General features: G+C 47.2%; 3 protein-coding genes; 2 read left to right on the top strand and 1 right to left on the bottom strand.

Moving 5' to 3' along the window:
* Window positions 1-337: 337 nt before the first annotated feature.
* On the top strand, window positions 338-3,586 carry GSTUM_00004235001 (uncharacterized protein; the record flags this gene model as incomplete). XM_002835486.2 has 5 exons in its annotated part: window positions 338-630; window positions 709-1,236; window positions 1,327-1,526; window positions 1,651-3,064; window positions 3,120-3,586. The coding sequence occupies exons 1-5, from the start codon at window positions 408-410 to the stop codon at window positions 3,584-3,586; spliced, it is 2,832 nt and encodes a 943-aa protein (XP_002835532.1). The 5' UTR covers window positions 338-407.
* A 694-nt stretch (window positions 3,587-4,280) lies between these two features.
* GSTUM_00004234001 (uncharacterized protein) lies at window positions 4,281-8,721 on the bottom strand. XM_002835485.2 has 10 exons: window positions 8,572-8,721; window positions 8,106-8,477; window positions 7,978-8,036; window positions 7,095-7,901; window positions 6,412-7,040; window positions 6,112-6,328; window positions 5,721-6,053; window positions 5,423-5,666; window positions 5,242-5,350; window positions 4,281-5,191 (listed from the first exon to the last, which is right to left on the bottom strand). The coding sequence occupies exons 2-10, from the start codon at window positions 8,143-8,145 to the stop codon at window positions 5,020-5,022; spliced, it is 2,610 nt and encodes an 869-aa protein (XP_002835531.1). The 5' UTR covers window positions 8,146-8,477; window positions 8,572-8,721; the 3' UTR covers window positions 4,281-5,019.
* Window positions 8,722-13,173: 4,452 nt separating this feature from the next.
* Window positions 13,174-13,430, top strand: part of GSTUM_00004233001 (uncharacterized protein) — a gene marked incomplete at its 3' end in the record, with an annotated part of 3,137 nt that continues 2,880 nt past the window's right edge. Inside the window, exon 1 of the mRNA XM_002835484.2 lies at window positions 13,174-13,430. This exon is cut by the window's right edge and continues 225 nt beyond it.

Genomic DNA, 13,430 nt, shown 5'->3' with positions numbered 1-13,430 from the left:
TCAGATCCAGCTACTTTAGCGGTAAATCAAGCTCTCCTACCAAAGCGGTTCTTGAGTTATCATGGATTCACAATATGATGTAATTCAGTAGGGTCCAAACGTGCCCACTCGCCTCTGTATTGTGCTATGTGCTCTAGAATCGCCCGCGTGTCATATATATTCGAGTAATGATCCTAATTTTCATCGCATTTGCAGAATTCTAGTCTCCTTTCATTCTTCTCCTACCAGTACCAGCTGACCTCTCACTTCCCATGATCCTTTCGAAAGGGTCTCGCCCAACGTTCATCCGTACTACCGTACTTTGCCAGCCCCTCCTAGCCTCCCTCATGGAATAGGTACCGTATTTGACGGATCAAACCCCTCCCGTCCCTTCTCGAGTGAGTGAAAACATTCCTGGGTTAGTAGAAATGCCCCCGCTCGCGAGAAAAATACTCGTAACAGCTGCGATCGATGGCCTCATTCTATCTCCTATTCAGAGCTCCCGCAATGTGCGGCCCCCACCGCTGCACGGCTCGGTGAGAATCGATTATAAGTCTAAACTAATATTCTCTTACAATCCGACCGAGGAGTCTCAGGCCGCGGAAGCTCTTAGCACTTTATCCTCTTCTATAGAGGCACATGGAATCGTAGGTTTGTACTAATCAAAACTTCTCTCCTTCGCTTTATACCGGGGACTTACCAAATTTCCCCTTGCGGATGGGTGATGAGCAGGGCTATTGAATGTATCTCCCGCCAGCGCCTTCCTGATTGCAGTAACAGATCGTGAGCGAGTGGCTACTATCCGGGGACGCTACCCGATCTATGTAGTAACTGATGTTGCGCTGATTCCTCTCTCTTCCCGAAAGGACTCGGAAGCTGCAATATTCAAGGCTCGAGCCTGGAAGTCTGGAGCAGGTGAGGTAGAGTCGGATGAGGCGCCGGATACCGACATTGAAGAAGACGACGACACGGCTATCGTTGATGATGAGCTTCAAGACCAAGTCAATCCGGATTCGAAATCCGTGAATCACAGAGGGCAGAGCTCTATCGGCGAAGATGTAATCGGAAGGAGGGGAGCTTATGGACGTTTTGCCGAGAACTGGTTCTCTAAGAGAGGGTGGACTGTAGACCGGATAAGAGCTGAAGGTCTTAGCAGTGATGAAGGCATTCGAGAGGAAGATCCTAAAGCCGCAACAGAGGACATCGCAAGTGCCTCCGACGAAGAAATCAAAGATACCAAGAGACCCGAGAGTCAGCGTGCCCTCAGCGCCACGGAAGGTAGTTTTATCAGTGGCCCTGCAAACGTGCCCAAGGGTAGCAAGCGCGAAAACTGTCCTGTGAAGGAAGAGGTAGAGGAGGATGCTGAGGCCATGAAGGAGGATGTAGCTCATAGCCTCACTCCCAAGTTATTGCGCACTACCAGAATCCTGCTGGCATCTTCAAGAAGCTTCTTCTTTAGCTACGACTGGGATATCACAAGGGCGTGGGGTAGGGACGAGGAAAACCAGAGCTCAAGCTTGCCCCTGCGCGAATCTGTCGATTCCCTGGTGTGTATCGCTCACTCCCAAATACCCTTGCTGCATATATGCAATATTGTATTGTGCGCGCCAGTGGGTTTCATATTGGCATCAAGTTCAAGACACTTTGGCTAATATTTTCTTAATTATTTAGTTTTTCTGGAACCGTGCCCTGCAGAAACCGTTTATTGAGTCTGGAAACGACACCTTTGTGCTTCCAATAATGCAGGGATTTGTTGGGCAATTTCAATTCTCTGCAACAGTCCCATCAGGTCCCGAATTATGGCCGCCTACCGAGCCCGGCGAACAGAAACCCACAGAAGTATCACATGAAGATGGAAAGCAGAATCTTCTTCTAACCCTTATTTCCCGTCGTTCTATTAAGCGTGCTGGCCTTCGTTACCTTCGCCGCGGGGTTGATGACTGTGGTAACGTCGCAAACTGCGTAGAAACTGAGCAGATCCTTTCCGACCCGGATTGGAATCGCGTTTTCTCCCATGTGCAACTCAGGGGTTCTATTCCTCTTTATTTTCAGCAATCTCCGTATGCCTTGAGGCCTAAGCCAGTGCTACTTCGGAGTGAGGCTGCAAATGCGGAAGCCTTCCAATTGCACTTCAAAAACATTAAGCAGAGATATGGCAGTATACACGCGGTGAGCTTGGTCGAGAAGCGTGGCAATGAAGCCATCATTGGGGGGAAATTCCAAAGTTCATTCGAAAACCTGCTTAATGCTAACAAAGGAGTTGGGTTTAATTGGTTCGATTTCCACCGGGAATGCCGAGGGATGAGATTCGAGAATGTAAAACTTTTATTCGACGAGATCGGGGAAACATTGGATAAGTTTGAGTACACAGAGGAAATACAAGAGGACGGAAAGTCAAAGAGAGTCAAGAGCCAGTCAGGCGTACTAAGAACGAACTGCATGGATTGTCTCGACAGAACTAACGTTGTGCAATCCTTCTGTGCTCGCAACTCACTAGACAAGCAACTGATATCTCTCGGGGTAACCTCGATGTCTGCTGAAGAAGAGATGAAAGTATCAGCAGGATTTAATATACTATGGGCCGATAATGGCGATGCTATATCAAAGCAATATGCATCAACAGCGGCACTCAAAGGCGACTTTACACGCACCCGTAAACGCAACTACCGCGGGGCGCTTACGGATTTCGGATTAACCCTCTCCCGCTTCTTCACAAATGTGGTATCCGACTTCTTCACCCAGGCAGCTATCGATTTCCTGCTTGGAAACGTCACATCTAAGGTTTTTGAAGAATTTGAGGAGGAAATGATCACTGCGGACCCAGCAGTATCCGTGAAGAAGGTTCGCGAGAACGCAGTAGAGACCAGCGCCAAAATCGTCGTGGAGGATGAGAACGAGGTCGTACTCGGGGGCTGGACATTCCTGACGCCCTCGGGCGAAGATAGGGGACACAAACCTCCCCTTCGGGAGGCCGTGATTCTAGTCACAGACCGAGCGCTCTACAGATGCAGGTTTGAATTCGGCATCGAAAAAGTAAGAGAATTTGAAAGGGTTGAATTAGAAGACATCATCGGTGTTCAATGGGGTAATACCCCCTCCCTCTCTCCCGGCGCAATAGCACAGACTAACCAAAGCCTCAGGAACATACATCATCTCAACCCTCACCCCCTCCAGCACCGACGGAAGGCGCAACATCGGCTTCCTCCTAAAGTACCGCCCCCCACGCACCGGAGAACTCGTCCGGATAAACACCCGCTCTCTGAGGAGCACCTTCGCAAAGCCCATGGGAGAATACCACGACCACGATGACTCGGACACCCACTCGGAAGCTGCAGCGCCCTTCACCGCTGCCGCTGCCACCATCTCTTCATCCTCTGCGACTCGCATAATGGCATTCAAGGCGCCCGCCAGCGGCGAGAGCGGCGAGGTGGATCTTGTGAAGAGTGTCTGCCAGGAGATTGCCAATGCGTGCGCAAAGAATAGACCTGCTGCTGCCATGGAAGCGTTTGTGGAGAACAAGGACGTTATTGGGTTGGCGGAGGCGAAGAAGAGCACGGGGCTGTTGGAGCAGTGGGGGTACAATTTGAGGAAGTTGGTGTGGGCTTGATCTAGCAAGTGGAGTAAATAAATAAGTCAGAGTGCTGGGTGACTGATAGCACGCATGTGTTTTTTATACAATACTATATCTTTATATTCTCCTTTCCCCGTTCCTCCCTAATGATAAAGGCCACACGTACATTGCCACGACCTTCAGAAACCCAGGGAGGAAGAGGTGACAGGAGAGAGGGGGCGTTTCTGTTTTGCCTGTGGAAATTTGATATAACGGTCTCGAGGGTGATTGCCCATGAGGATGTACGAAAATTCACGAGGCCCCTATCCTGTCCCCGCCCAAACCCACAAAAACCTATAGCTGTACCATCGTCATCGCCACGTCGTACATCCCCAAACCACCAACTCAGCCCAAATCCTACCCATTCCCACCACTGCGATTGTGATGAGCAGGTAAAAAACCCCTCTCAATCCTACGAAGTATCCCATCCAGGTTGGCCCAACCAGCCCAACCAGCATCGATAGCTCCAATAAAATACACACCACAAGATATCACTCCCCCCTCCCCTCCTCAAAATCTACAATTCCCCCCTTGAGTTATATAGCATGCCAAGCCGAGCCAACCCTAAGCAGCAAGAAAACTAGCCAAGCAATCTACAGGCCTACAAACAACCACAAGAATCAATTTCAAACGCGTGATTGGTGGGCTAGAAAATATGAAAATGGATGAAAGCGCATCATGACGCGCGGGGCACAAAAAAAGAAGAGAGATTTGGTAATTAACAGGGTTTAATAATTTTGATGATTGGATTAGATTCAATTGGCGTCTGGGTTGGGTTGGGTTGGGGACGGGGAACTGTATGGGAAGTATGATGGAAAGGGAAAAGAAAAAGACATAAGAAATCATGCGATCGTTTGCGGGGTGATGCGGTTATATGGTGATTGGAGATTGGGGTAATTGGGGATGGGGGAGGGGAAATCCGATGCTGTGAGAAGGGGAAAAAACAAACAGGGAATACAAAGATAGGAGCCTGTCTTCAACAAACAAAACCGATCCATCTAAAAAAAAGGGAGATACAAAAGAATTGACAGGATGAGAATGAGAAGGGATAAAGTAAAGGAAAAGGTGGGAAAAACGGGGGGGAAAAGATAGAGCCCTACGCATCTTTAGAGAACTCATCTGGTATGAAAAACAGATTTGGGCTTCTGGAGTGTGGTGGCCATTACCAACAGATAATAGGCTTCACGGGATAAAAAAAGGGAGGAAAGGGGAAAAAGAGGAGAGGCTTATAGAAATGACGAACTCCCCCATGAACCGAGTTGAGAAACACAAACATATGAAAAATGCGAAGCCAATACCCAATTTGAAAATGATCAGCCCATGGAATTATAAGTTTATCGTCGAAGAAAAGACGAGTATAAACCCTAAGCCGTCTTTATTTCTATTCCAGCAAACAGAGAACATCTCCACCACGGGATTCCTTTAAACGTCTAAGAGGGCTGATTTTGTTGGCGCTTAACCTGTTCCCGAGTCCACCTGGCTGTCTCAGTGGTTCTAGGAGCGTATTCACGATTTAATCGAGTCTCCTTAATCATTGCATTAATCCAATCCGCCCTAAAGTACTGAGCAATTTCACCATTGGGGAATGCATCCGCCAAATCCCTAGATGGTGTAAGCCCGAGGACTCACTAGAATATAAGCAAATAACATACCCGAGGACACCCATGGCTGATCTCATCAGATTCTCAGTCTTGTTAGGATCAGCGTTAATTGCCGAGAGGAAACCAAAGATATGTTGAACATATGGCGCAAGGAGCTGAGCTGTTGCAAATGTTAGATAGACTCGTTCAAAACATCCCGAGAATGAGATTAAACAGGCTGTGTACGACTCACTCTTGTCCCCCGATTTGAGGGCAATAATTATGCCATCATAAGCGTCCATGATACCCTCACGAAGAGAAATGACGTATTCCACCATCTCGTAGTTGCTATCAGGTGTTGGGGAGATAGAAGCAGCTTGTTGAAGCACACCCATTACGACCTGAAGATAAGTCTCGAAGAGGCCCCTTATAGCTTGGGCAACATCCCCGAAACATTGTAGAATAGCAGGCTTGAATTGTTGACTTAAGGTATTGCTCTGCGACAACAGTAAGTATTGTGGCAAAGGATTACATTTAGCGGGTAAACAAACCTGGAGGTTACTGAGTAGGTGATTCATGAAACTGTCACAGTAAGGGGCTACTTTGTCGCCTATTGAGCGAGAAATGTCACTCACAAGGCCAATAGCCACAGAGCAAAGTTGTTGCTCTTCCTGGTTGCTCAAAGCATTAAACAGGAAAGGCGCAAATGCTTCCATATACTTGGTGAAGTCTTCTTCTAGAGCATTTGCCATTGCTCCAACTGTACCAAAGATAGCGTCCGGAACAGAGGAATTGGGTGGTAGCATACTAAGGATCTGAAGAAGGATTTGCATAATACGGTCTGCTTGGGGCACAATCTCTTTCTCCAAACGTTGAACAATGCTCTGACGCGTCCGTTAGCCAATATTTGGACACTGATACTGGCTTTGATGGATAACCTACTCCCATAACTACCGTCAAGCTGGTTTGCATTTCCTCCAAAGTAATACGGTCATCGGGGCTAACGATTTGGTTTTGGAGCTGAATAGTCTTTTCCAGTCGCTCTATAATGACAGTACATAGTTGCGCAATCGATGGCAACTCATCCTGGCCGACGTTGGTGATGAAAGAGTTAAGTACTTCATAACAAGCTGTCCGTAGTTGGTTGTCTGCATCTGGTCTGCATAATTAAGATATGTCAGTCGTTTTACTTACCAATCAATTTATAAAGCATCAGAACTGGGCCGGAAATGGCGAACATACCTCTCAGTAGCGGCAAGTAAGGCGCTCACGCTATCCTTGAAGTACTTTGACAATGGGTTTTCCTCCCCTTCGCTATCGATTCCAAATCTATCCGCCAAATTCATTAAGGCCCAACAACAAGAACTAGCCATCTTGGGGCTGTCTTTGAGGCCGGAGAACAACGCCTGGATTAAGCTTGGTAGATGCAGTTCGGGATCAATGGCCGTTCCACAACAGTCGCAGATTCTTCCAAGAGCGTATGCAGCAGAATCTTTGACCATTAAAACCTTGTCATTCATCATTCCTACAAGTATCGGCAAAGCCTGCTTAACAAGGGGGTCCAAAAGCTTGATGTCCGGCCCCTCCATGATTGCTCCGAATGCTGAAACAGCGGCGTCTCTGAAACGCCAGTTCTCGTGTCTTAAATTCTGCTCCACAAATGCTAATACATGCTGGATAACCAACCCACCAACGCAGGCGGAGTATAATTGTAGACACTGATAAGCGGCGCGAGAGATGTTGTACTCGTCGTCTCCAGCGTCTTCATCTTGCTTAGTAAGGAGCTCCAGTAATACAGGAACAACTTCGGGGGTTGCAATTCGAGCGAAGTTAAAAAATGGCCGGAGCTCGGACCCTCCCTCGGCTTGATACTGCGAGATATTAGGGTTCAAATGGATGTACGTTCGTCTGTATTTTCTGCTTACCTGAGCATTATCGTCTTCGATAGCAGACTCCTCTTCGCACACCGTACACCAGAATTCAATAGCCAGTTTAGCGACTTCCTCCTCATCATGTTTCATCCCAACAATGGTGAGACCAAATAGAGCTTTCTCCATATAAAATTTCATCTTATCATAGTAAAGACTCATGATCCTATTTAGGCAACCGAAGGCTGCTTGTTGTATCCTGAAGTCATCACTCTGGGTTGCTTCGCAAATAACCTGCATGATATAATTTCGCTCCCCATCATTGTCGAAGTTCGTTCTGACGAACTCGAGAGAATCACTTAACGCCACCATAGCCGCAAAACGTACATCATTGTTAGATTCCTCTTTCCGGGCGCCCTGGACTACAGCGGTAAGGATCGCATTTGAATGTTGGTTCAAACTCTCCCGAAGATCGGGATCCTCCGATTCACAAATATAGCCAATAGTAGTCAATGAGGATTGCTTCAGACTATCAGAACCCTCCCCAACATTCCGGACCAACGCAGACATCAATTCCTGCCATTGCCCCTGAGGCAGTTCGATTGCTGCAATAGCTGCAATAAGCTGAGCAGCAGAGGTTCCGGCACGATTATTGTTTGATGCAAGTGTTCGAAGTGAATTCTCCTTCACTTGGGCCTTTATAGTGGGGTCCACTTGTGAAGTCCATTTCTGCTGCACTTCAAGCAAACGTGTTCGTTCCCTAGCGGTAAGAGCGTTCTTCAGAGCAATACCGGCAGCACTTCGAATAAACGGTTGTGTTTCTTCATTGGCGAGTTCCGCCGAGAGCATTTGAAGATATTCGGGCTTTAGTCGATAGAAAGTTAGATTACCTTTATCAGCAGGGGTATGGACAGCAAAGAGCGAGGATGGATGAGCGTACAAAATGTTGAGAGGCAGCGGATGAGAGTTGCTGTTCGGCGGCATTGCGGATCGTGGCATCTGCGACGAAGGAGGAATCGTTAATATCTCTCGAGTGGGGGGAAGGGATTGCAACTGAGTATAACTTACCCCCAGAGAGGGTGTTGGCCAACACCTCGGAAACATTCATGGTTGCGGTTGGTTGTGTTCGAGATGAGGATGAGTGGATGAGATGAGGAGGTGGCAGCGGTGGTTGTAGTGTTAATGGTGGTAGCGTTGTTTAGATGAGAAAATGGGTGACAACAGGATTCGAAGGAGGGAAACTAAGCGGTCAAGGGTTGAGGAAGAAGGAGTGATAAAACCGTGGTGTCGTCTACTGAAAGAAGCACGAGGCTGTCACTGTGAGGGCAAAAAAGTTGGACCTCAAAGGTTTGACGCGGCCACAACAAATGGCTTGTAAAGCAAGTGAGGTTACACAACGTTCAAGTAAGAGCTGGACAATCTGAGATTGTTCCCTGGAATCTGGCACAGTCCACGATCAGGAAAGTCTGCAAAATTTGTATGATGAGGGGTGAATTAACGTTTGATTGAGGAGGATGTGTGTGTAGTGACGAACCTCTTTCTGATAGTTTCTCTTAAAGATAGGAATTTATTACTTTTCCTAACCAAGGATATTTTTGTAGGTGGGCGTTGACTTTCACTGGCGGGGGGATAAGGCGGGAAAAAGGAGGGAGGGTTTTTTGTTTTCAAGGGGTGAGGAGGGGCTTTGATGGGAGGAGAGGTGATGTACGGTACCACGCCTACGACAGGGGAGAGTGCTTTCTTGAGGTTAGCGAACGTGCAACGGGCTTTCTGTCTCAGAGTCACTATCTAGCCAATAGGAACTATTAATTCTGCTTAGTCATACGCGAAAACTGGAGAAGCCAAAAGAAGCACTTGGGTGAGGAAGACTCACAGCTCGGACAAAGGAGTCAAAAGGGAAAAGAAAAAGAAAAGAGAAAAAGGAAAAAGAGAATTGTATAAAAACAGACCGATGGGGAAAAAAAAATTAGAGGAAAATCAGAACACCAAAAAAGCTTATCGGGAAATCTAGAAGCTAAGGAAAAAACAATTCACTTTTACCGTCTACTGGTATGTTGTGCTGATACTACTGCAGAGAAGGAGCCACTTGACTTATGTGATGGGGAAAATTGGTCGATTTAAGAATATGTATGAATTTGCCATGGTGCGTTGGTTGTGGTAAGAAAAAAATGAGAAAAAGGATTGCCAAGAGTTCGCTGCAATTATTTGCTTGGGCATTCCTTCTAGCCGACGAATATGGCAGTGGTTATACGGAATCGGTAGAAGTACTTCTCTACCTGCTTCAAAACTTACTTATTGCTTCGTGGCGCTTCAGCTAACGGTAGATATTTCGCTTCCTAGTTTAAAAATTCTCCCACCCTGTAAAAGTGGTCACCTAATAGTGCCGTGCTGCCCAGTTTCAGCTAACGAGAGCACTCAAAGGCCTAGTAACCCACAGGCGGTAGTTTTGCTGGGGCCACAAGAGCCTGCTATTGACACAATTTAGATGTGTACGGCGTCTGCAGAAAGTACCGGTATCCTACGCCTTGTCCCTCTGTCCTTAATGGTATGTGTTGGCGGTTGGCAAAAGTCTCGTATAAGATCCTTGTTCAAGTTCTGGTACATTATTCTGCTGGAGTTAAGTCTCGAGCCCAGAGCAATATTTATACCTTTGGAATACTTTATTTAAAGGGACGTGGAGTAACCATCTATCAAGACAAGGTGAATATATGGTAACCCGGATATGGGTTTTTACCTGCTCGCCGGCCCGGCCCAAGACACAGCCCTCCGTATGCTGCTTTATTCGTAATCGCTTCCATCTTCCCCGTTATCAACAACCATCTCTCCCCCCCCCTCGTCCTCCTCTTCGTCATCTTCCTCTTGATCTAAGTCAAAAACTAAATATGTTACCCGGTCTTCTGCAACAACACACCCAACCCGTCTCCCCTTCCTCCCGTTGACCGTGAGTTGAGATGGTGTGAACCCGGAATCAAATACACGCCTACTCATAATATTGATATTTTGGCCATCAAGGCCATCCGCGTATGAGCAGACGCTTTCGGCCAGGTCCTCTGGGTCATAGTCTTCATCGTAATTTATTGTATTGCAAGTGATCGTCATCATCTCGGAGTTGTGGCCATCTGGGATAGAACGTCTTAGCTCGGCATATTAAACTTGGGAGCGAGAATTGGAATGCGTCAGATACCTCGACCAACAAATAGAAGAATTATTGTCTCGTCGTCAACGAATTGAAAGTCTATCAAATTTCCTTTCCCTTCCTGGGCAGCTAGCGAAACCCTGGCGCATCGAGTCTTTAAAACAGAGCTCAATCCTCCTACGATGGATATGTCACAACGTATTAATATGAGATCATTGCCACCGCTCCCTCGGAAAGCCAGATATCCGACTGGCTTCCCCTCTTCAGTGACCATCCTCATGTCCCCTAGGCCTTTGCTATGGTCTGAAATGACCACTGGCTTCCCGACCCTTAGTTGTTGTCTCATTGCCTGCTGGGGTTTGGCGAACACGGCTTTGCAAAGGTCCTCGAGGTACTCCGTCAGTTCAAAGAAACCCGGAGATTCAGTTTCTTTAGCTTTAGGTCTAGCATAAAGCTCAAAGACACTCTCCCCTTTCCCCTTGTATTCACTAATCTTTGGACCCTTTGCGGAACGGAAAAAGTACCGTAAGGAGGACTCTTTGAGATACTCGCTAATGTATTCGGAAACTCTGAGGGTGTCAATCTGGGGGTCTTCCGGAGGTTTGTCATCGATATTAATGACAGTGGCCAATTCATCTAGTGTATGCTTGAGCCATGAAGCAAAAGCGTCAAAGTGTTCTAATTCTCGGTTGAGCTTTAGGAGGAACTCGTGCGCAAAGACAGTTAGGCCTGAGACAACGTCCAAGCAACGGGTGAAGTCGTCTGGATCCAAACCTAAAGGGCTTCCTCGTTCTTTCCTAGATAGATTTAACCTTAGGTCACAAAATTCAGAGCCAACCAAAGACACACCATCTAGCTAAACCTCGTAGGCGGCAAAATAAGACGGTCAATCTTTCGCAAGTCGGTAGAAGGTTCTCATGTACTAGTCTTCGGAGCGTTTCGTACCCGTTCATAGAACTTTTCTCCCATCTCTTTTGACCCTGCCGTATTGGTGTTAACGTACTACCTAAAGAAAAAGAATGGTGAATGTCATTACCCTTTCGGTCAATACATCAACCAGCCATTCTTTCAGGATACCACTAGGCACTCCGGTCACAAGCAGCTCGAAAAACTCGAGAGATACCTCACTCCCTTGCTTCTTCACATCCTCGTCTATGATGCTGACGTAGCGCTGAGCTAGATCATTCATGGCCTTAAATTCGGCGTCCAAAGCTACAACAGTTTCTTTTATATACCGGAGCAGAGCTTGAACTCTGGTAGAAGTTGAAGCAAGTTGGAACAGATATTGGCCAAACTGTTGAATGAACAATATGTCCATGGTCGCGAACAATATAATCTCACTTTGTGCATCTTCTATGAGAAGGGAGTGTGTAGAAAGGTCGGAAGAAGCGGTATGTCGGAGAAGCTAGGCTTAAATGAGAATGGCCAAACATAAGCAACTGATTCCGGTTCAGGAACATACCCTAGAGGAAGGCCGAAGCCTATCTGAAAGTGATGATAGGTCCATAGTGCCAATCAGGAAGGAGTCAAATACACTCGAAAATCCTTAGCAATCAATCCATCAGATGTTTGAATTCTACTAACTTTAAAAGTATCTTTCCATCCTCCTCACCAATGAGTAAAACGTCCAGATTCTTGCCCTCCCCACTTTTAGTAACAGAATTGATTAAAGCGTCTAGTGTAACTTTGGAGGTGAAAGTGCTTTCGCTGGTGTGATTGTGAACATTCCTTCTCAGCGAAGGGGATAAGGAATAGTACGTACTTCCCAGCAGAAGAGGGTAGAACACTTAGTCGGGGCAACATCTGACCAACATCCATATCAAACAGTGCTTGAGGTGTGCACTCTGTTGACTTAGTTTCTGAGGCTTGACTGGGGGACTTCGAATCTGAATGGTTATCAACCCACCCCACGCAGGTCACCTTTCCAAAGCTTGAGACCTCCGAGGTGATACGATGAATTTGTTTTCCATTGTTTACGTCGTATATTCGTGTCGAGCCGTCGCTGTATCCTAAAGCTAACATTTTTCCTAAAACGGGGATTAACCGAGTAAGCGGATTGAGAAAATTGATGAAGCAGCTCTCTAATGTATGGACAAACCATCTGGGCGCCATTGCATCTTTTCCACCCGGACATCCGAAGCCAATTTGTCCTTTCTGTGTGCAACACCCCAAACTCTCTGGCCATTCATACGATAGAGTAAGATGTTTTCATTAGAAGTGACAATTGCTATCAAATCAAGCTGTGGACTCCAAGCAGCCAAACCAGGACGAGCTGCAATCGGAAGGGTCTTTCGATAATGTATACGGAAACCGCGAGTGGATGCTAGGATAGAACGAACTGATTCGCTTTCGGAGCCGCCCATGACAGGCGAGCTCAGAGAAGAGTTCTCAATTAAAGTTGTGCGGGTGATTGGAGGTGTTTAAGCAAGTATAGGGAGTGAAGCTTTAGTGAGCTGCGACGGTGGTGGAAAGTGGGGGGGGTTTGTGAGAAGACGCGGCGGCATGTTACGATATGATAGTTGCGCCTAGTGTGTTACCGGTACTTGGGCGGTTGCCGGGCGACAGATTGGCACATGGAAAGAAGGGTATTCCCGCAGGGATGACTGGATTGGGGGCTCTAGTTTCCATAGGAGCCGCCCCTCTAAAGCCCCTCGTCCACCCCCCTCCCCTCTTAGTTATCTGGCACTGCACCACCACCAACAGGTCCCATTACACGGCCCTGCTGCTGGTCGCCTCTTGCGTACTGCCTACAGCTCCTCCCCCTCCCACCATTATGGTCTTAGAATCCCCAAAGCCCGGACGCTGCTTCGCTGCCTGGGCCTGAAGACCCCCCCCTCGATTACTGTCCCCCCTCCATACCGGTATATGACTGACGCAGGCCTTCCAAAGTTTTTTATCTTTGGTCCGATCTTATTATTGGCCTTCCCTCTTATCATTACAACAACGCAAATACTATCACCCCCTACCTCCCACCGCCAAACTCTTCTTCCTTAACCTCACATCAACCTAGAGAATTATACCTAAAAAAGTCTTCGCCAATTTTTTCGACCCTTTAGTTCGTCTGCCACGGGAAACGAGAGAGAGAAAGAGAAAGGAGGAAGAGGGGCGAGATTAGGGATCAATCGACTATAGGGGAAATTGTACTGCGTCCATTCACCCTTTCATCCTGGCTTGAGATCCTACCGGAATTAATAATTCACTACTAGTGGAGGCAACTAAACTCGGTGCTGCATCGCTACAAGAGGTAGTAGGACTAA

The sequence above is a fragment of the Tuber melanosporum genome (assembly GCF_000151645.1).
Source record: "Tuber melanosporum whole genome shotgun sequence assembly, scaffold_11, strain Mel28".
NCBI lineage: Eukaryota > Fungi > Ascomycota > Pezizomycetes > Pezizales > Tuberaceae > Tuber > Tuber melanosporum.
The sequence above is the reverse complement of the archived record's forward strand: the minus strand, read 5'-3'. Positions and strand labels throughout refer to the sequence as shown.

Bases quoted from the DNA above. Each gene is read 5' to 3' on its own strand.
- GSTUM_00004234001 (XM_002835485.2), bottom strand. From the start codon at position 8,145: ATGAATGTTTCCGAGGTGTTGGCCAACACCCTCTCTGGGG. The intron at 8,037-8,105 runs GTAAGTTATACT...CCTTCGTCGCAG, and splicing joins GGCCAACACCCTCTCTGGGG to ATGCCACGATCCGCAATGCC. The intron at 5,667-5,720 runs GTTTGTTTACCC...CTGTTGTCGCAG, and splicing joins ACCTACTCAGTAACCTCCAG to AGCAATACCTTAAGTCAACA.